The 23,846-nt window shown below is 35.3% G+C and overlaps 1 protein-coding gene across 3 annotated transcripts in view; it reads left to right on the top strand.

Moving 5' to 3' along the window:
- Nucleotides 1–23,846, top strand: part of LOC110449851 (neurogenic locus notch homolog protein 1-like) — an 89,131-nt gene that overhangs the window by 14,700 nt on the left and 50,585 nt on the right. For all 3 annotated transcript variants that reach the window (XM_021496978.1, XM_021496979.1, XM_021496980.1), the window contains exons 3-6: nt 15,299–15,432; nt 16,606–16,740; nt 18,312–18,516; nt 23,230–23,363. In XM_021496978.1, the coding sequence (XP_021352653.1) occupies nt 15,299–15,432; nt 16,606–16,740; nt 18,312–18,516; nt 23,230–23,363 (608 nt within the window). The remainder of the gene's footprint in view (nt 1–15,298; nt 15,433–16,605; nt 16,741–18,311; nt 18,517–23,229; nt 23,364–23,846) is intronic.

The raw sequence follows: 23,846 nt of genomic DNA on the forward strand, positions 1-23,846 counted from the left end.
ACTTAAACCTAGGTATTTCTTTAATTGGGGAATGCCTGAGATTGAAGTGATGTGAGGGAGATGCTTCCCTGTGAATAACAAACACTGACGATATATTAATGTCTGCAGGTATGAGTCACAGCCATTGAAACTATATGTACATATGATGAAAAGTAAAACGAGGAACATGTTTCAGGGTGTACCTAGTAAATGCAGATTAAAAGATACCTTTTCAGCTTCTCCATATCAGGATGACTTTCATGTTGTAAAGAGTATATCTAAACCACACATCAAGTACATCCAATATTTACAGTAAATAACATTGCTATTGAGTCGAATGAAAAATATTCAAAATATAATACTCTTAAACAGAACCATAATTATCTTCAATTAAAATTTGATTATATAGATGAATTCAATATAATTCCGATAATGTATGTTGAAGTTAATATCAGTGTTGGCAAGTCCAATGGGTTATGGTTTATTGGTTCAAGGAAACAGATTCAAGTTCCATCTAGTTATTATATGTTTCCCTTATATTTTCGTTATTGAAGTGACAGTGTCATAAGTGTGAACAAGATTCCTAGAACAGCTTAACTCATTCACCCCTGAAATTGCATAATGAACTGTTCTAACCTTTGAATTGGAAGAGTTCAAATGTGTCTTCAGGGGTGAATGAGTTAATGTCACAGAATGTCAGCTTTTAACAGTTGTCTCATTATTTAATACAGGAGAAGCTTCAAAATAATGCTGATCAAATTGTGTTCATAGCCCTATGCAATTTCTTCTGGTAACTCTTACAAAAGAATTTGCAGTGGAAATGTAAATAGAAATTGTTTCTGGGTCCTTTAAATTTTCACTGTTTTCATTCAGCAAATTCAAATATATTTTTATCAAACTGAAAAGTTACTGAAGTTTATACTATATATGATTTATTGAATTGGTTTGATATTTCTTTATAAGGTAACCACTGTTCCACAGAATAAAGAATGTATGTATATATATATGCTACACAGTACAGTATAACACTTGTAACTGAAAGAGTTTATATCTACATCTTCGTGTCATTAATGATTTATGCAAGGAATAATCACAACCTAGTGAAGTTCGTGTGAATTCAAACCATCTTAAGTTGGTATGTATTAGAAATTGCGACTTTGAAACCTATATGCGTTTAATGTACGAGTTGATAGTTAAATTGCCTGCTGAATAGCCTGTGTGACTGATGGGTACAGCCTGTCTAGCTTTGTGGTGGCGGTGGTAGTCTGTCTAGTGTGATTTGCACCTTGTCAAGGCTTTGTCCTGCCCACCTGAACAGGTATGTCGTTTACCTGGTCTTACCTGGCAGCCTATCAGCTGTGGTGGAGGTAGATGGGGTATAGATTTGGCACATTAGTGTGACCCTTTTGTCTAAAGTGTATTGGTGCCAGCTTCCAGTTTAGATGTATTTGACATGTAGCTATTTGAAAGGATATATACTCCTTGTTTATTACAACAAACACACAACCACTTATAGTTCTATAGAGACCATGTTATAGTTCTATGGAACATGTACCAAACAGACCACCCTCCCTATATATCTCAACACACCTGTCAAAAATCATACCTATTGATTGATTTCCGATGGTGTAGATCCACCTGGCGTTACCATAGATCTGTAAGAGTGTTTGATCTGCTGAGTGTGACAGACACTGCGCAATTACCTGTGTATTTACTAATTAACAGGTGTTTCTGATGTTGTACAGTACCAGAATGGATAAGATAGTCTTGTCACGCACAATTGGTTACTTAATGTTTTGTGGAATCTGCTTTCTTCTGGGAACTGGGTGTTTGTTTCCGTGACAATTACTGTAAGAAATTCTCCGCATTTTAAGACCTCAGCTGTACCAATTGACGTTGGTTATCCTTTGATGGTTCAGTATAGGTATACAGACTATTATTACTATGTACAGATTGCGTCCAGAGGTCTTAACCCCAATCACAGATCCGTTCATATACTGTATCATATACCGCCAGAGTTAGCTTACATTACTTACCTTTACTGATCAGAGTTAGCTTACATTACTTACCTTTACTGACCAGAGTTAGCTGACATTACTTACCTTTACTGACCAGAGTTAGCTTACATTAGTTACCTTTACTGACCAGAGTTAGCTTACATTACTTACCTTTACTGACCAGAGTTAACTTACATTAGTTACCTTTACTGACCAGAGTTAGCTTACATTACTTATCTTTACTGCCCAGAGTTAGTTTACATTACTTACCTTTACTGACCAGAGTTAGCTTACATTACTTATCTTTACTGACCAGAGTTAGTTTACATTACTTACCTTTACTGACCAGAGTTAGCTTACATTACTTACCTTTACTGACCAGAGTTAGCTTACATTAGTTATCTTTACTGACCAGAGTTTTATAAAGTGATCACAATTAACATACAATTTTCATTTTAAAAAACACCAATATGCCATCAAATCCTAGAAACATGTTTTCTAACAAATTTTGATAATTTTTGTCACTTATTGAATGTTAAGGATATGCGTACTACCTTACAGAAGCCTAGGTCATAATTAAGGCCTGTATTGGAATGTATAATGTTCCGTTTGTTTGTGCTTTTACATCTTATTAACTTACTATGGTCATTTAAGGACGAGCTAGGTTTTTGGTGGTGGGTAAACCACATCGAACATATCAATGATTATGATGAAGAACCATTATACTGTACTGATAATGATAATAAAGAGCTAGTATTGCAGCCATTGTAAAATACCAATAACTTCCTAGGTGTAATTAATTTTGATTTGTGAAATATGTACAAGAAATTTGAATAAAATTTCTCTGAATGACTGATACCTGTGGGTCCAGTTGATAAAGTATTTGTTTGAAAATCGAAAATGGTAAACAATGATATCAAATAAATCTATGAATTAAAATCTCAAGAATTGTCACAACCCCTGGTGAGGGACTGTAGTGTTTGGATTGCTTTGATAGAATGATTTACCTGGAGATCACATAATTAAATATAACTATAGAGCCACGCCAGTACGTTAACATTTACTGTGCCTTCATAATGGTGAGAGTTTGTTAACAGTTCATACCCAACAACAAGAGAAATGTGTAGCAGTAGTGCTGAACAAAAACCCTATTTACTTTACCTATTAGAACGATTCTGTGAGCAGCTGCCGTCTTTAGAATTGCCGTGTTATAATTGAAGGGTGGTAAGGATATTTTACGTGTGCTGACATCATTAGGGTTTTACCTGTGGGTTGGTTAATTAGATTGACATGAAGTTTCATTATATCCCATAATAACTATACTGTACAGATATTATGCTAGAAGAAAATTAAAATTTAAATGTTTCTGGTACATGAAATTTTACTATTGGATTTAAACATAAAGAAAAGATTTGTTTGGGAAAGAACCGTTTTGTGTTGAATGTAAGGCTAGTTATCATGTAATCATGAATAAGACAAGTTGATTTTTTATATTTTTATCAAAAATAAAATGAAAGATAAGAGATTAAAACATCGGAGAAGAAATTCCTGTAGTATTTGTGAATATCATGTATATGAATTCAGGGGATTTTAAAGAAAAAGCTTTAGGCTGTAAAGTAGCATTAATATGCTTTTACAGGAATGTTTTGAGTAAAGATATTCAAATTAGCTTGACATGGTTGACTGACCAAAACGTTAACTGACCAGGCGGGTTTAACATTGGTTTAAATGACAGACAGCAGAGGCTTATGGGTCTTGAAAACAAATCCAGGTATTTACATCAGCTTAGGAGGTTTCATAAGACTTTCTGCAGGCAAATGTGTAACTTAAACTTTTTTTAGTTATTAGGTTTTGTTTATTTTGTTGTGTCTTGATTGATTAAATTCATTATTTTTTTAAAATCCGTTAAAATCCTTAGAATTATGTGACAACATTTGAAAAATCTGTGAGTGATGCCAAAGTCAGAAAGCTAACCATGCTTCGGCCTTAGATTTAGCCTTTATCAGCCACATAGGTCAAAGGCCCTGGAGTTGCTGTACAGTACTATACTTGAGTGTTTTTAGGGGAGATTGAGCCCCAGATTTGGGTCACTCTGCTGATCTGATTGGTGGATTATTGTTTGATGACTGGAGAATTATCATCCCTGTCAATATTTACCTTACCACATTATCTCTGAAGCAGCTCAGCAGTGGTAAGGTACAGAGATTGAGCTGAATTCTACTCCTCCATAAGATAGTTCGTATTAGCTTGGACTATGTTGTCATATTCTGTAAAATAAACTTCAGAATAGGAATTCATTTTAAATGCGTACATTTGATGCATCCGAATACCTATAGTCTTGTTGCACCCATTAAAGTGTTAGTGCATGGCTCTTATAAAGTAACACAACCAGGTATATACGTAGTTCTTTTTAAAATGCATTTCATATAACTTCAAATGTAACTTGCAATTTAAGCTTTTGAAGTGCTCTTTTAGGTTGATCGGGTGGCGCATTAGATATCGCACTCGCCTTTCACCAAGGATACCCCCTGATCTGATGTGATAAAGTATGGGATCACCTACCCGACCACATGGGTTTTCTCTGGGTATTCTGGTTTCCTCCAGACCCTGCATGCTACCATTAAGGCCAACAAGAGTGATTAGTATATGTTCATAGAACTTATTTCACAATTGATTTAAAATGAATAAACTTTAATCTAAAAAAAAATGCTCTTACCATGTGTTATTAATATCTGAACAGATGAACAGTGATAATTTCAGAGCATCATGTCTAACACGGTTAAACATTAGCAAATCTGGGAACCAAGCCCATGCTTGGAGTCCTGAGCCAACTTAAGCAATCGTAAGAGTCATTTCAAACAATTTTCGGAGTCTTCTGTCGACCCAAAAAATGTTGAAAGTCTTACATCAACCCTACAATACTAAGAGCCTTGTGTGAGCTGTAACAATGCTAGGAGATATGTGTCTACTTTAACAATTAATGCCTGAAGACCTCCTATGTCTTCCCTAACAATGCTCATCATTATGGTTTAATTATAGATACTCGGCTATTGTTTACAAACATACACCTCTTTGGTCTGTAACCGATCTCTGTGTAAACAAACAACCAGCATTCCGCTATCCTTTGTTTTCCTAGATGGCCTTGTACCCCTTAGACTCTTATAATGTACGATTTGTTTGTTTCCAGTCAGTGTAAAGCGGAGAAAACATAACAGATGCATCACCTGGTGCAACTGTATATAAACATGCAGTGTATGATTCACGCTCTTTCCTATGCCACATTCCATATCCATATATATATCATGCTGAGATGACCCCTGTACTGGTATTTGATGCTGAGATGACCCCTTTTGTTTTATGAGCATGCCCTCCATTGTTTAAACCGGAGCAGGAGGCGTTAGAGCCTTAGGTCTAGGTTGTTGCACCTGCAAAATTTACCTCTTAAATGGATTGAGACATGTGTAAAAACTATTGTAAATGACAATAAAAGTGTTGAAAACTTAAGTGCTGAGTACCGGTGCACCTGTTTATAGTGGGGGTTTTATGCATCATAAAACTTGAGCAGATTATGGTTCATACGCTATTTGACTTATAGCCAAAATTGTAAATGTTACCTTCCACACATAAGATATGTGTTTATCTCCTATAAAGGTTTGACAATCACTGGGAGTTTTTTTTATTATAGCATTCAAATTCAATTAAGTATTTCTTAACAAATACAGTTTTTGTCAAGATAAGCCTGAGGTCCTTTGTGGTTTCTGACATTTTTTTGTGGCGGTTCCCCTTGCAGAGGCATGAGGCGATGTTATCTGGTCCTGACGTGTGTGAGGTTTTGTGACGTTTCGCCACAGTCTTTGTTCCAGGGGTGGTGGTTGACCTGCCTGATGCTGGCAGGGTGTACACTCTACCCTCAGGTGTACAAGGTTTCAGCTTGACTGCCTCTTTTGACCTACATTGATATCAATCATTTATCTATTCTGATTTTTAAATGTTTTGTTTACACCTGTAATTTGGTACTTAGAACACCCAACTTGATCATTTATGTAATTATGATAACTTTATTGTAGACATAGTTTATTGACTTTGAGGAATTCTTCAACTTTGATTTTGATACAAGAATAAGTGCTTGTATGCATGTAGCAAAGATACGTATTGACTTGTCAAAAACACCTGTCAATAATGACATTATAATTGATCGAATGACGCATTTAGATATTGTTTAAACGACTTCAACAAAATTTGTGTATGATATATAAATAGTTACCTGGGTGGGTTTTTTTTCATAAAACAAACCAAAATGATACTAGATATCTGATGGTTAGCAACTTGAGATGATACAAAAAACCTGATTGGTTAACAACTTAACATGATATGGGATACATTTTATATCTGATTCAAGTAGGTTAACATCTCAAGGTGATATACAAGAAATTGGATAGGTTAACAACGTAGAAAAATATCTGATATATTGTGAACATGTGAATAAGTTGAGATTGAATGTATTTAGGATACTCCTAATACAATGTACTGTCAATGTTGGTGAACTAGGCCAGACTATGAACAAACATGTGGTGATCACTGGTATAGGTTCCATGTGCAAACGTTTTTATTTTGGATGAAAAATACTGGTAATACACACCTTATAGTTAATGTCAAGATTTGCCTGACATTCCTATACTATATATTATATATTTATGATATATATGTCAGTTTGACATATTTCTTACAAGTGGATTTAATGATATAATAAATGAAGAAGAATTTAATTATCAATTTTCAAAGCATTTAGAAATGAGGGAAAAATTGGAGTTGATTATATGATTAAATGTGAAGAGTAAAAAAGTTCTTAAATAACAATGTTACTAACGTAAATTTCGAAAAGATATCGCATTGTTATTTCTGTAAATATCTTCCTCAACAGCAATCTTATCTCAACATGTACATTCTTTAGTAATAGGATCTTATGCATAAGATGACGTGCAGTTGTTTTGATTGAGAAGTCACAATAACGACCATGTGTGAGATTTCTCCCACAGTCAGTCAGTAACACAGTTATTGAATTATATAAGGACAGTCAAAGGTTAACAATAGCATTGTGTTTTGTAACTACAATAGTAAAAAATAACACAATTACAAATGTCAATTATAAGTAAATTTTGTCCTTGCTTCCAAACTTACAAGTAAATTTTGTCCTTACTTCCAAACTCATATCTCGTATTTAAACATTTTATGTTTCATACTTAAAATAATCAACTTTGAAATTTCAAAATAACAACATACTATATTATATATATATATATATTTATACACCCACTGTTACCTTTAGGAGAGAACTAATATAGGCTATGCCTGTTGTTCAATCCTTTTTCTAAATGAAATAAAATTTGTTGCAATGAAAGTGAAAACCTGGGAGGGGAGCGCGCAGGGCAGCTCTTTCCTTTGGAGACATTGTTAGTCTCCCAGTCTGTAGAGGCTGGTTTATCCCCATCACTGAGGCACAAAAGGGAGATGCAAGTATAAATAACAGAGGACAGACAACCTTACATGTCTTGTGTGCTGGCATTACTCTTCAAATCTCATTTACAAATATATTAAAAGTGTTACTTAACTTTGATTTAGAGATGTGCTAATTGAGGAAATAGTATATACCTATAGTACGTTTAATAATTTGATAGTGACTTACTCTATATCTACTGTGCTACGTTAAAATTGTTTTGTTTCCACTTGTTAACAGATAAATCAATGTTTTTGAGAGATTTTATGTCTGTATACCTTTCAGAGTATATGTGTTTCAGATGTGATGTGTTGACAAAGTGAAATTTTCAATTCTCAATTTTTTCGTATTCAATTTAAGTATTTTATGTGTATTATTAGGAGGTACTGATTCTAAATATAGCATATCAATATCATGATTTAATATTAAAAGTTACAAAAATAATAACCAAATCAAATTTTGCATTTGTCATATTGTTGCCGAGTTTGATATAGTGGAATCCTTCAGAATGATGGGGGTAGGGATTGTAGTGTATGGACCTTGGGAATTGAGTCCTTCAGAATGATGGGGGTAGGAATTGTAGTGTATGGACCTTGGGATTTAAGTCCTTCAGAATGATGGGGTTAGTGATTGTAGTGTATGGACCTTGGGAATTGAGTCCTTCAGAATGATGGGGGTAGGGATTGTAAAGTATGGAACTTGGGAATTAAGTCATTCAGAATGATGGGGGTAGGGATCATAGAGTATGGACCTTGGGAATTGAGTCCTTCAGAATGATGGGGGGTAGGGATTGTAAAGTATGGAACTTGGGAATTAAGTCATTCAGAATGATGGGGGTAGGAATTGTAACGTATAACACTTAGGAATTAAGTCCTTCAGACTGATGGGGGTAGGGATTGTAGAGTATGGACCATGGGAATGGAGTCCTTCAGAATGATGGGGGTAGGAATTGTAACGTATGACACTAGGGATTTAAGTCCTTCAGAATGATGGGGGTAGGGATTGTAGAGTATGGACCTTTGGAATTAAGTCCTTCAGAATGATGTGGGCAAAGCATGTTCGGACCTGGGTAATAATGGAATGGGGATGTGTAGTGTGGACCTTGGGAATAATAGGGAGAGGGATTGCGTAGTGTGGACCTGGGGAATAATAGGGAGAGGGATTGCGTAGTGTGGACCTGGGGAATAATGGGGGTAGGGATTGCGTAGCATGGACCTGGGGAATAATAGGGAGAGGGATTGCGTAGTGTGGACCTAGGAAATAATAGGGGTAGGGAATGTGTGATTCAGACCTTGCAATTGGGAATCATGAGGTTTAGGGATACGTTATGTAACCTGGGAATACTGGGATTGGAAATTGTTAACTTTGCCTGGGCTGTGAAATAGGGGGATTGATCATGTCAGTACATCATAGCCTTACAGAGCTTGTACATACATCATATTTGTGTATGCCAGCCAACATATAGTAAAATGATAAAATCAGCTCCTCTAGACTCATAGTAGGGTTTCTGGGTCACACACTTGTGAGAGCACCTGTCGTGGAGATAACAGAGGGTGACTTCTGATTGGCTGACAGCCTTCCCAGCATTAAATCTGTAATATACAATTACCTCACCGACTACCTAACGTTACATTCACCTCTAACTGCTGTTGTCTGCTGAAATACTGTTACATCTTGTAGAAACAATTAAGGAAACATTTTTAAGAAATGAAATTGGAAGCATAAAATCACCTTTACTATGTATTGCTAGTTTGTCTTATCTTTTGTCTATTTCATTCACCATACTAACTTTAAAACAAAGACCAACTCAAAAAGTCTTGTCCATCGCTGTCCTTCATTATGCATGTAAGTAAACACATAATGCACATTATCTTAACCCAACTCTATGCAATCTATGATGTATTGTTTTATTTCATATAATGCTTTTTTTTGCTTTTATATGATATATATATATACACAGATATTTCACCATGCTGTATGTTATTGATAAAAAAAAAACTGATATAAAAAAAGTCATTTTAAGAAAAAATATTTTTTATCAATCTGAACTTGCTGGATATGTGAGGTCAGGTGTTTCCCACTCCGCAGAAACTGTGGACAGGAGTTGGGATTTACTGGATGTATCATGCTAGATGAAGCATGTAACACTAGGTAATAGTCATAGTTAATTTGTATGTATATAATGAAGGTAAATCTTGATTCCATGTATCTGGGAAACATATAGGCATGAATAATTCAGTGATGTTGTCTCGTTTCAATTAGTGGTTAGACATGATGTGTGTAAGTAATACAGGTCTATCCTGTTGTTGTATTTTATACTGCATCTAGGATATATTGTTACAGGGATGTGTCAGTATCATATACATTGTGTATGTGTATGACAAGTCAGTATGTTACAGCTTACAGTATGACATGTCAGTATATGATAGCTTACAATATGACAAGTCAGTGTATGATATCTTACAGTATGACATGTCAGTATGTTACAGCTTACAGTATGATACGTCAGTGTATGACAGCTTACAATATGACATGTCAGTGTATGACAGCTTACAATATGACAAGTCAGTGTATGATATCTTACAGTATGACATGTCAGTATATTACAGCTTACAGTATGACATGTCAGTGTATGATAGCTTACAGTATGACATGTCAGTGTAAGACAGCTTACAACGTGACAAGTCAGTGTATGATATCTTACAGTATGACATGTCAGTATATTACAGCTTACAGTATGACATGTCAGTGTATGATAGCTTACAGTATGACATGTCAGTGTAAGACAGCTTACAACGTGACAAGTCAGTGTATGATATCTTACAGTATGACATGTCAGTATATTACAGCTTACAGTATGACATGTCAGTGTATGATAGCTTACAGTATGACATGTCAGTGTATGACAGCTTACAATATGAAATGTCAGTGTATTACATCTTACAGTATGAAATGTCAGTGTATGATATCTTACAGTATGAAATGTCAGTGTATTACAGCTTACAGTATGACATGTCAGTGTATTACAGCTTACAGTATGACATGTCAGTGTATTACAGCTTACAGTATGACATGTCAGTGTATGACATCTTACAGTATGAAATGTCAGTGTATTACAGCTTACAGTATGGCATGTCAGTGTATTACAGCTTACAGTATGGCATGCCGATGTATGATATCTTACAGTATGACATGTCAGTGTATGACATCTTACAGTATGACATGCCGGCGTATGATATCTTACAGTATGACATGTCAGTGTATGACATCTTACAGTATGACATGCCGGCGTATGATATCTTACAGTATGACATGCCAGTGTATGATATCTTAAAGTATGACGTTTCAGTATATTACAGCTTACAGTATGACATGTCAGTGTATTACAGCTTACAGTATGGCATGCCGGCGTATGATATCTTACAGTATGACATGTCAGTGTATGACATCTTACAGTATGACATGTCAGTGTATTACAGCTTACAGTATGATATGTCAGTATATTACAGCTTACAGTATGACATGCCAGTGTATGACATCTTACAGTATGACATGCCGGCATATGATATCTTACAGTATGACATGCCAGTGTATGATATCTTAAAGTATGACGTTTCAGTATATTACAGCTTACAGTATGACATGACAGTGTATGACAGCTTACAGTATGACATGTCAGTGTATGACAGCTTACAGTAGGAAATGTCAGTGTATTACAGCTTACAGTATGACATGTCAGTGTATGACAGCTTACAGTATGACATACCGGCGTATGATATCTTACCGTATGACATGTCAGTGTATGACAGCTTATAGTATGACATGTCAGTGTATGACATCTTGCAGTATGACATGTCAGTATATGACATCTTACAGTATGACATGCCAGTGTATGACATCTTACAGTATCACAAGTCGGTATATTACAGCTTACAGTATGACATGACAGTGTATGACAGCTTACAGTATTACATGTCAGTGTATGACAGCTTACACTATGATATTTCAGTGTATGACAGCGTACAGTATGACATGTCAGTGTATGACAGCTTATAGTATGACATGTCAGTGTATGACATCTTACAGTATGACATGCCGGCATATGATATCTTACCGTATGACATGTTGGCATATGATATCTTACCGTATGACATGTCAGTGTATGACAGCTTACAGTATGACATGCCGGCATATGATATCTTACCGTATGACATGCTGGCATATGATATCTTACCGTATGACATGCAGGCGTGATATCTTACTGTATGACATGTCAGTGTATGACAGCTTACAGTATGACATACCAGCGTATGATATCTTACAGTATGACATGTCGACGTATGACAGCTTACAGTATGACATGTCTGTTTTTGATAGCTTACAGTATGACCTGTCATTGTATGACAGCATACAGTATGACAGTTTTTTTGTATGAAATGATGAGATTCTGAGATGTCTTATAAGACAAATTCTTTTGTTATTAGAGGGTTATATCATAATATGTACAAAGATTGAACTTCACCGTGAGTGCAGGCATGCATTTGATCATGTTGCCTATTCACAGAGTCAAAGGTTCTTTTGACTTTGATGGGCCTACATATATGTTAGTTGATATTTAAAACATTATCAGCATCACAATCTTGCCGCCATGTTCTGGCTTACTGGAGATAAGGGGAGGCACAGTGCACTAATCAGAAGGAGTGATGTGTGTGTGTATGATGCTGTGTTCCCTGTAAATTAATCAGGGTGATATAGCTTAGTGCCAGAGATTGCACACAGATACAGATGTAGTTTTTTTTGTGGTGGTAATTCCTTTATAATATTCTGTATAATTGTATCACCACACACGGTCCACAGCTTCCTCATACTTATCTCCGCCATCACGTACCGCATGAGTTTCAGATGTTTTAGTTGTTCGTTGTTTTCTCAATATAGGTATATAGGTACATGTGTATTTGATTTATTTAGATTTGTTTCTACAATTGTTAGTGTGTTGTTACTATGATAGGCAATGCAAATGGTCAATGCAAAATGTTTTGCATCACATTATACCACTCTTTAAACCACAAACTGTGCCTGTCTTTGACACCGAAACAAAAACAAATGAAAAACACATAACTAGCAATAGTACAACCCTGCTATATATGCCATGTAGTGCATGTAGTAAATTAATAACCATTTCAAAAAAGTTCTCTCAAACAATAACAACTAAATGAACTTATATACATAGAGGTCTTATTTATTAGTCTGAAAACTGACAATCTTTATAAATTATCTGAGCAAAAAAAAACAACTGAAAACTAAAAAATAAAATTCGTTAAAATGTTTTTAAATGCCTAAATAGTACGAGTGTTTATTATCAGGTCAACATGGTTGTCCAAGTCTTTCTGAATAACATTATATGGTGAAAACAATATAAGTGTCATTATTGTAACTCTATGCCTTTTGTGTCATTCTTAAGCTGGACATTTTAGGTAATTATAACACTACACTGACTGACAAGTATAGTGCATTCACACCTAACTACTCATATAGGCTTGATACCTGCTAATTGGAAGCTGGAATGGTTCGATATTTGCTCAGTGAAGACCCTTGCTAAGTGAAGAATAATAGCTGAAGTATTATTTAACTTGTTGAAAACAGAGCAGTACTGACAGTGGACAGTCTAGGTTGTATATGAACATGTCAGGTCTATATAGTATCTGGCTGGTCAAGCTGTGACCACAGGTGGTCTTTGCATACCTGTATTGGTGACACCCGATACAGGTGTCTGTTGAGGTATTGTGTACCTGGTTGAGGTAAAACCAGGGTGTGGTGTAGTTGGCCAGGTGAAAATGGACAGGTGAGGGTTGAGTCGAGTGTGTGTGTCACACCTCAATGGATGGTCGTTATTTACCTGAACTCAACTGCTGTTGACCACACCATCTGGACTGATAGCTTCATCTACTTCATGTTGTTAGAACTACTGACAATGCTATAGGGGATAGATACTAAAGGTGCATTCCATATTATAAATCATATGAATTTTAAATGATAAAGGAAATCAATAATAACATATTTTAAAAAAAAGTTTTAGTTCAGTTCAAAAATAAATGATGACCTTCAATCTAAATTGATGCATTTGCTCTTGTTTTGTTCTTTGTAAGAAGGGAGGCTACTCTAGTTATTCAAACATTGCTAGCCACTTTGAAGAATAGTACTATTTTATAGGCTTTATTTGAAGTGTTCTAGTTCTATATCAGTATTTCCTACATATTATATGTAGGTTATGTACTGCAAATCAAATTCTCTTGACAATATTTGATTAAATTTAGTGCAACAGCAATGAGAGTATTGTGCTTCCTTCGGGGAATTGAACGAGGGAGCCCAGACCACCACTCTACCAATTTAACTGAAGGAAGTCTCTCTAGCTTGAAGCTAGATGGCAAACATTTTCCTATTTACAAGTAAAACCTGTCACACTGAGTATAGGTGTAAAACCACATACTTTTTACAGCCTTGACTACAACCTTAAAACCTTGTGTCATCTCTGCAATTAGTACATAACTTTGAATTGGCAGTTATTTGAAAACAGTGTTGCAAACCAGAGAAAATGAAATAATATTAGGTAGAAGTCCTCAGAATAGTCATGCAACAACCAATTTTTTATCGTAGTTGTCTTCAAAGTTTAAAGGTGGAGATCTGTCTTCCCCTTAACTTCATCCTGCCCTACTTCCTGGTATAACAACTACACCGGATTTGTAGGATCATAAGGTAAAGGTCTGGAATTGGATGTTTTAGATGGTTTTTCTTGATCCTGATGATTGGTTAGTTGGTTGGTCATTTGAGAATGTTTAAAGAATTGCTTTTCTCAGCTTGACCTTGCACGGCCTGTTGAGCCTGAAGTAGCTGATTTTCTCTAATGTATTGCAAAAAAATCAACTGTGGGGATATGTTTGTGCTTTCACCTTTGTCCTGATAGCCATAATATTGTAAATATGTATGAAAGAAGTCCTGCTAATAAACGGGCCTGTACAGCAGGTCTACTGATAAGGCCAAGTGGTTTGTGGTGTTTGTAGTGACCAAACTCTGACTTGTGCCGATCACGACGGACACTACAGACCCTAGGTACCCTGGGTCTACTTGTGTAGGGTCTCACCACTCTCAACAGCGTTCTCTAACTGGCCTTAGGAATGAATAAACACGACAACCTTATAATATTATATCCCCTGAAAAACACAAACATATATCTCGTCGTGAGCCCCAAGTTTATGTGTATAACATAGTCATATCAAGGACATTTCTAACACGTGTTTCTGTTACTTCAAGTTTGTTTTAGTGATATCATATGTGCTGATGGCTGTTAATAAAAAAAAAAAATAATAATAATAATAATTGTAGTATTAAAACTACTACATGTATAATGATTTGATGTTCAAGAAAAATAAATGAAAAAACAGAAACATAGAATATGGAATACTATAAAATTAAAGCACTTTTTCAATAAAAGCAGTTATCCATATTATTGAGTCATTCAGTAGTGGAAGGGAGACAACTTGTAACTAACATAACTACTAATGGAAGAAAGACAACTCTTCCTAGCTTAATGATTTACATACCTTTTCTAACTCAAAGGTGTTCCCTGTGCTAATCTGATATTCTTTGGTTTTACATATTTTTTTATTGATGTTTCGGATTATATCACATCTTAAGACCCCCAGCAGGCTAACATCCGGGCAAACAACAGTGATTAATATAAGTTGAAATAATTTGTTTCATAAATATTGTAAAATAAATAAAGTTTATATTATATTGCAATACTTACTATGTACTATTTCTTTGGTCATAGTTGTGGGGAGCAGTACGTCGGTGAATACTGTCAACACGATAATCCATGCTGGGGTTCCAATCTCTGTCTCAACAATGGAACATGCTCCGTCATCCAGGACAACAACTTTAGGCCGGAATGTAGATGTAAAATAGGTGAGTGTTTCATTATTTACAGGTAGCCTAAATTACTAAAATTTATGTCTGTTCTCTCAACTTCCTAGGGAGAGACGATGTAAAATTCAATTTTCTCAAGTATATTTAGTCATTTTAAAAATTGAAATGTGGATAATGGCCATGAAAAATTTGTGAATGAAAGTAAATTAAGATTCTTTCTTTTTCTAATTCATTCAATGTTTGTCCTGAGGTTATAACCTTGTATTTTCATGCTGCTCTCGCCAGGAGTCGGGCAGTCTATTGATTTTGTTTGTTGGTGTAGACAGAAGTCGTGTGGTGTGGTGCATGCGCATGTTTTTCGTTTCTATATTTAAGTTATTGTGAAGAGATAGTTTGAAGCTCTGCCACTCACCTGCTTTTATCAAGTCCTCTATTGTTCTTTCCGAAATAAAAATAATTGCTAAAAGCAAGTTGTAAGCCTCCGATGTGTCTTGTACACAGTCTGACTGTCGAGAGTCTGATGTGATGTTCTAAACAAACCATTGTGGTCAGAAGAATGTTTGATTTGAGATCTTGGACCGCCCAAGATTTAAGCATTTTCATGACGCAGATTTATTTCCAACATTTGGAGTTTCCCGTTTATTTTAGTTCTTTGGCAAGTAAAATGATACTCCAGTTCATTTCAGTTCTTTGGTTAGTAAAATGATGTCATGTATATAAAAAAAACATTGGAAGGTGGAAGTATCACGACATACATAATGTTGCAAATGGCGACGCAATTTATCTGCCGTGCTTAGGTCAACATGACAATCATCAATACTGATGAACTTGGGCAAGCAGAGGGACGCAAACAAAGATGTGCTTTCTTTTCAAACACCTTTCACAACAATATTTTTTGTCTTGTGTATTTATTTATGAAACTCTAACAATATAGGAATATGACACGCTTGTTCTTGGACAAGAATTCATATTTTGTGTCGTACAATATATAATCCAAGTGGGTGTAAGGGTGATAACTCTTCTAACTTATGTTGTAGTCTAATGTGAAGTGAACAAATCATTTGAAGTGGAAAAAATCACATTTCTTACAGTTTTATACAGTTAACTGACTTTTGTTCAAACATTCTTCAAACGACCATTCTAAAGCGGTGAGCGACTTTAATGTCACACTGACATAATGTTTGGCTAATACCCATAATCATTATGTTGTAGGGTTTTCTGGATCTCTATGTGAATTCGAGGATCCGAGCAGTTCTTGTTACAGTCGTCCTTGTCAGAACGGAGGAACGTGTGAACTAGTCAACAGCCTTACTGAATTTGTGTGTCACTGTATTGTAGGCAACAGAGGTAGGTATCCTTGTAATGTTAAAATAGACTTATAAAAGTAGGTATCCTTGTAATGTTAAAATAGACTTATATGTAGATACCCTTGTAATGTTAAAATAGACTTATAGAAGTAGGTATCCTTGTAATGTTAAAATAGGCATCTGAGGTAGGTATCCTTGTTACATTAATGGGCAATAGTGGTGTTTTCTTGTGATATTAACATGGGTTTTAGAGATAGGTATCCTTGTTATATTAATGGGCAATAGTGGTGTTTTCTTGTGATATTAACATGGGTTTTAGAGATAGGTATCCTTGTTGTATTAATGGACAATAGAGGTGGTATACCTGTGATATTAACCTGGGTTTAAGAGGAAGGTATCCTTGTTCTATTAACGTAGACAACAGAGATAGGCACTGTTGTAATGTTAACATTGTCAAGCTCATCAAAATAAATCATTGATAATGATGTCCAGAGAATGGGAGATAACTCTTGCATTCTTCATTCAATCAACAGCTAAATATACAAAATGATTCATTTGAACACTCTGAAGAAATCACAATGGAAAATGCTGTTGTTTTTTTATCATCTTTTTAGAAATATATTTATTCATGTGCCTTTTACATACATATGGATGAAAAATGATAAATGATTATTATACAGTGGTTGTCTGAAGCCAAAGCAAATAATCTTGTTTCTTGATTCATCTTGAAATAAATTCCCTATTCCTGAATGGTATTACAATGAGAACTTTCAATTCATATTTCATTTTTTGGAGTAAAGATTCCATATATAGACAACAGTAGGTGTGGACCTCCCACAGATCACAGAAGTCATCAAGTTTTGCAGAAAAGTCTCTGTCCTTTAATATCAGTTCTTAGTCACTTCCTACAAACAGTTTTGTCTGATCGTAAAAAGCTATTATCCTGATTGACTTGGTCACTGTAGAAACAGATGACCATCATATATCCACTATCCCAAGGCCAGCGTTAATTTCTAAATTTGATTGCCCTGTAAATTGGACATCATGAAACAATTCCTGTAGATTTCCCTACTTGATTAATCGTCCCTTCTTCCTTACCATTTCCAGTTCCAGAACTTGATTTCCTGTTAGTGAAATCTGCTTGCACTTTTCACAGTGTTTCTTCACTGACAAGGCTTGCTTTGGATAAGAAGTATGATTTCTGCGCAATTACTATTACAATTAAGTTCCTGTGGTCAAAGAAATCAAACTCCCTGAGGTCACTTTTCAGGCCAGACGACCAAAGGTCCAATTCAAGTATTACATAAAATTGGGGGGGGGAAACAGTTTCCGTGTGGGGGGTTTTCAGATGCAACGGTCAAATGTCAAGGTCACATAATGTGTAATTGTGTACTACACAAATACCTTGATATCAGACCATGTCATTACTTGATTTTAAACACTGATCAGGGAGATCAGTATTGTTCTGCGCTGCCTTGTTTATTTATGTGAAATGGGGATTTTTTTAATGCTTTATATACATTAGTCTTTTATTGATTGATTTATTATTTTTCTTAATACAACAGACAAAATGGAAAAAGGTTTGTTATAAATTGTGTTTTTTTGTTCCAGGGAAATATTGTAATCTAATAGACCACTGTGCTTCACAGCCATGTCGCAATGGTGGTACATGCCACGCTCTTGAAGATGGCTATCATTGCACTTGTCCAATTGGATTTACCGGATCAGGCTGTCTTGATGATGTGGATGAGTGTCAGGAGAACCCTGGAATGTGTCAAAATGGCGGAGGTTGTGACAACACCTACGGAGGATATAGGTATGTCTGGTCACTGGACAGTCTTTTGCTGTTGCACATCAGTCACATTGTCAAAGCATGTTGCCATCAATAAAGGCTACAACATTGTAATTCCACTAAGATACCTACAATCATCTTCCCGAACACCAAAAAAAGCCACCACCCCACTCACACAATTACATAATGCTTGGTGCTGGTTTAAACACCCACCTGCCTCACCCACCTACTATCTGTTTGTGGTGGTGACTCCCGAAACTCTTCTGGTTTTGCTTGTCGTCAGAATGATATGATGGAGTTTCATGCTACCTTGTCCAGGTATTTCAGGGAGACAGCACTTTAAAACAGCCATTGAGTAACCCCATTATCTATCGACACTCCCTTCATTAGACCCTAACGGTTTTAAGGACACAAAATTCTTTAACAAAACTCCCATCCCTACGAACACACACAAGAATGAATTTCAGCTGTTAACATCTTAAATTCACACTTGTTAGTGTTCCTTTATTTAAAAACGTCTGCTAGCATTGTTTTACTTAATTTTGGATTTTAGATTATTAACCAAAATTTGATAGAATCGACCAAAATCTATTTACAAACCATAGATATATTACTGACATTCAAATGAAGATATTATGGGGGAGTAGATCTAAATAGAAATAAAAATGTTTTCTATTGTTAGGTTTTCTTATCACAAAACAGGAAACTAACTGTAAATTGTATCAGATGAAAATCTAGAACTAGAATATGAAAAAGTAGAACTAATAGTGAAGGGTTGTTTAACCTGGTTGAGTGCTACCGTTATAACCTGCCTTACTCAAATATTTCTTCCTTTTAACTTGAATTGTATTCCTCCTCCAAACACCCCAAACGTTCTCATTTCACCACCAGCAACAAATTAAATGCATTCTTCTGTAATAGATTGTCCATCAGATTCATAATGACTTTCTAAACAATCATGTTGGTTGTATGACCCCTACATTGTTCCCCCTTAGTTGAAGGAAACACTGTGTGTAGGGGTCACTACTCCGATCTGTACAAATCACAATGGAACATTTAGTTACACTGAAGTGATTTGTGGCCTTGGGTGAAAAAAATGTTAAAAGTCTTGGTAATTATTTTGATTTCTTGCTACGCAGCTTGGCTGGTCTCTGTAACCTGGCGTGACTTCAAGTGATTTGTAATAAATCAATACACTCCCAAATCAATATCTACTCTTTAACACTTCCTCATATATCAAAGTGTCAATCTCGGTAGAAAGGCGGGGTGGTTTCATTCCTATCTAATTGTTTATGTTTGTACACTAGCCAGTACATTTCTTTAAGGGATAGGTTATTGTTTTTTAGAGTTTAATGTTTCTTACTGTTAATTTTTTTTAAACTAGACACCACCGGATTTCTCAAGTGTAGAATGTCTAGATTCAATCAAAATTTTATAAATACACATAAGTGCCCTGTGAATTAATTCATTTGCTATAAATATTAATTAATTTTCATTAAAGCTACAACATTTTACTACGATCAGAAATCCTTTTTGTCTGTTATGTAGTTACCAATTTGAGGGATATTTTCCTTTTGTTACCTAATCACATGTCTCCGCCCATTTTAGCATTAGACATGGTAGTATTGTTTGTGCACAGTTCTTGTTTAAAGTTTGTTGACATCCATCACAACTGTGTATAGCCACTGCTGCTGAGGACACCCGAAGTGGCCACGTTTCCCCGCTCTACAGACGCCGCCCGGTTTCCTGCACGGTGTACGAGCTGGTGTCTATATCCTGTTAAGCATTCTTGACTTCCTGTGGCCGTCTGATCTCATTATTGATTGGGTGTCGTGTGATTTCTCTATTACCAACGACGCAAATTTAATTGGTCTTTCAGATCACAGGCTAATCGTCTATCAATAATTAACGACTTGATTAGTTAACAAACACGCCTTTTGTCCAATGCAATACAGATTAGCTTTCACATCTCCTTAACAGAATAAATATTATGTTTTGTCATAAATCCATTTAGTCATGATAAAGTGAGTAAGTTATAGGGAGATGGGTTAGGGTCCCTAGGGTGATGTAATCTGTAATGTCAGATCACTTTATCACCTGGGCCAGGTGAGATTGATTGGTTTTCGGCCCAGGTAGTAATAAAGAGCATAGTCTTTGGGGAACGTAGTGCTCCAGAATGAATTTCAGTGCTCAGATTGTATTGATCCAAATATAAATTTCTTTGTTTTGAAATTTCTCTTTAAATTGACGTATTTTTGCGTTGATAAAAGCATTTTGTTATAGATTATATGGACCTGACTGAGTGATATTAAAATCACACAAATTTCTTAATGTTTATTGATTTGAGAGAGTGGTTTTAAAATTATTTAAAAATTTGATTAAAGAACATGCCAATTTCCACTTTGATCAATTTGTATGTGGAAGAATGGCTAGCCATAGTTTGTATACAAAAATACATAATCTATAACAGTGACAACAAGAGGATAATATAAGTGTTATACTGGGGTCCATAGGTTGTAAATCAGTAGACAAGTATCACTGCCATCTACAACACATACACATCACTATTGATTACAATGACACTGCACTTTACCAACACAGAACAAGTACTTGGCCATTGGACAGATTTGACCTAATGTATAGTCCAGAAGGGTGGCTAACTGTTAATGGGTCATCAATGACTAGATTAACTTATCTGTGACAGATCAGATCTAAGATTAATGTGCAGTTCCTGTCGTAATAGTGGTATTGTTAACAGTATTGTGCAGCTGTTATGTCATAGGTTTGTAATTAAATCATCACCTGTCATGCTGCCATGTACAGGAGACCACCTACCTGTAGGCAAATCTATGTTCAACTCTTGAGTGCTGCAGCTATAAATAGAAATATCATTATTTATAATAGATAAGCAGTGTTTTATTTGTGCCTATGTTATTTAAAGATATATATCTTGCCTGGTAAATTATACCTGGGATTTGTGGAGCTATCTCCATTGTTTTACAGTAAGGTAGCATACACCCTTAACTATTTTATGTTAACAGGCTTCTGAAGACAAATGGTCAAGATACCCTAAAGTTAATTAAAGAGTTGTAATTTTAAAATGTGTACCCTATTTAAAGAGTTGGTAACAAATCTCATTACTTTTAGGATTAGGATAACAACTCTCACAACAAAATTTAAGTTTCATTGTGGGTAAAAAAGTGAATTATTCTATGAACTATTACATATATAACTTAATCAGTTACGTTTACCAATTCTGATCAGTCAATTGAAACAAACCAAAGCTTAACACGCATGATGTGATCTTCCAACATACCACACATTTTGATAGTCTACTGTAGGTGTCGGTAAGCTGACAAAGTGGGTAATGGCAGCTAGACAAAATTAGTAGAGATGGGTTTTCTTAGTATTTGCAATATTTTAGAGGATCTTATGATCGTTCGTAGTATCTATTCATATTGTAAAAGTAATAGAAATGAAAGTGATATTTAAAAAAGAGAAGCCTTCAATGTGACTTTCAGATGTAAATACTAGTATGTGTCTCTACAAAGATTTACAGAAAGTTGCTGAATATAATTTACGCTTTTAAATCGTACATCAATTTGTTATTCTGTGATGATTAAAAGTTCGTTCTGGAGGTTTGGTATGTCAAATGATTTGAAAACAGTTTTATTTTTACCAAAATATGAAAGTTGTAAAAATATTGCAATATACTGTTTTTCCGAAACATTCCCAGTTAGATGTAATGTTGTATTTCCAACCATTTGCCCAGTTAGATGTAGATATAATGTGTACCCTGTTTGTTACAGTAAGATATAATGTGTACCCTGCTGTATACAGTAAGATATAATGTGTATCCTGCTGTATACAGTTAGATATAATGTGTACCCTGCTGTATACAGTTAGTTATGATGAGTACCCTGTTTGTTACAGTAAGATATATTGTGTACCCTGCTGTATACAGTTAGATATAATGTGTACTCTGCTGTATACAGTTAGTTATAATGAGTACCCTGTTTGTTACAGTAAGATATATTGGGTACCCTGTTTGTTACAGTAAGATTTATTGTGTACCCTGCTGTATACAGTTAGATATAATGTGTACCCTACTGTATATAGTTATATATAATGTGTACCCTGCTATATATAGTTATATATAATGTGTACCCTACTATATATAGTTATATATAATGTGTACCCTGCTATATATAGTTATATATAATGTGTACCCTGCTGTATACAGTTAGATATAATGTGTACCCTGTTTGTTACAGTAAGATATAATGTGTACCCTGCTGTATACAGTTAGATATAATGTGTACCCTGTTTGTTACAGTATGGTATATTGTGTACCCTGTTTGTTACAGTAAGATGTATTGTGTACCCTGCTGTATACAGTTAGATATAATGTGTACCCTGTTGTATACAGTAAGATATAATGATGCCCTGTTTGTTACAGTAAGATATATTGGGTACCCTGTTTGTTACAGTAAGATATATTGTGTACCCTGTTTGTTACAGTAAGATGTATTGTGTACCCTGTTGTATACAGTTAGATATAATGTGTACCCTGCTGTATACACTTATAATAATGTGTACCCTGCTGTATACAGTTAGATATAATGTGTACCCTGCTGTAAACAGTAAGATATAATGTGTACCCTGCTGTAAACAGTAAGATATAATGTGTACCCTGCTGTATACAGTAAGATATAATGAGTACCGTGTTTGTTACAGCTGTAACTGCCCTATGATGTACACTGGTAAACATTGTGAGAGCCTGTTCATCCCCTGTACTCCTAGTCCTTGTGAGAATGATGGTACCTGTCTGGCCACCAGCGAATATACCTACCAGTGTCTGTGTCGCACAGGTAAGCACGCCTCAACATTTACCATCAAAGAATGGACGGGATAATTGGGGGACGCTTGTGAGAAGAGGATGCAATATAGAATGATGTGAATTTGTATTTTGTTCTCAATAGTAAAAGTGTTGACTGTAGACAGGTTAATTAACAAACCAGCCGTCAGGTATTGCTGCAGTAGCAACACCCTGGAAGAAAGCAAAATGGAATTCGTAATGAGTAAAAGGACTACCTTTAAAAAATAGAATTTGATTTAACAATCTTGTGTTTATTCTGTATAGGTTTAGAATCAAATGTAAAGTGTGACTTTCAGAAAAATTGAATGATGTTGAAAACCAATCAAATTGACTTCAAGAAACATTAACGGCATAAAATGACAGGCTTATTCTGATACACTAAAACACAAATAGGTTTGGATGCATAGTGTTGGTGTTAACATCAAATTGTGTTCTTTACAATATGTTAACTATACAGATTGTGTCCTATATTATA

The sequence above is a fragment of the Mizuhopecten yessoensis genome, unplaced genomic scaffold (assembly GCF_002113885.1).
Source record: "Mizuhopecten yessoensis strain PY_sf001 unplaced genomic scaffold, ASM211388v2 scaffold4835, whole genome shotgun sequence".
Taxonomy (NCBI): Eukaryota; Metazoa; Mollusca; class Bivalvia; order Pectinida; family Pectinidae; genus Mizuhopecten; species Mizuhopecten yessoensis.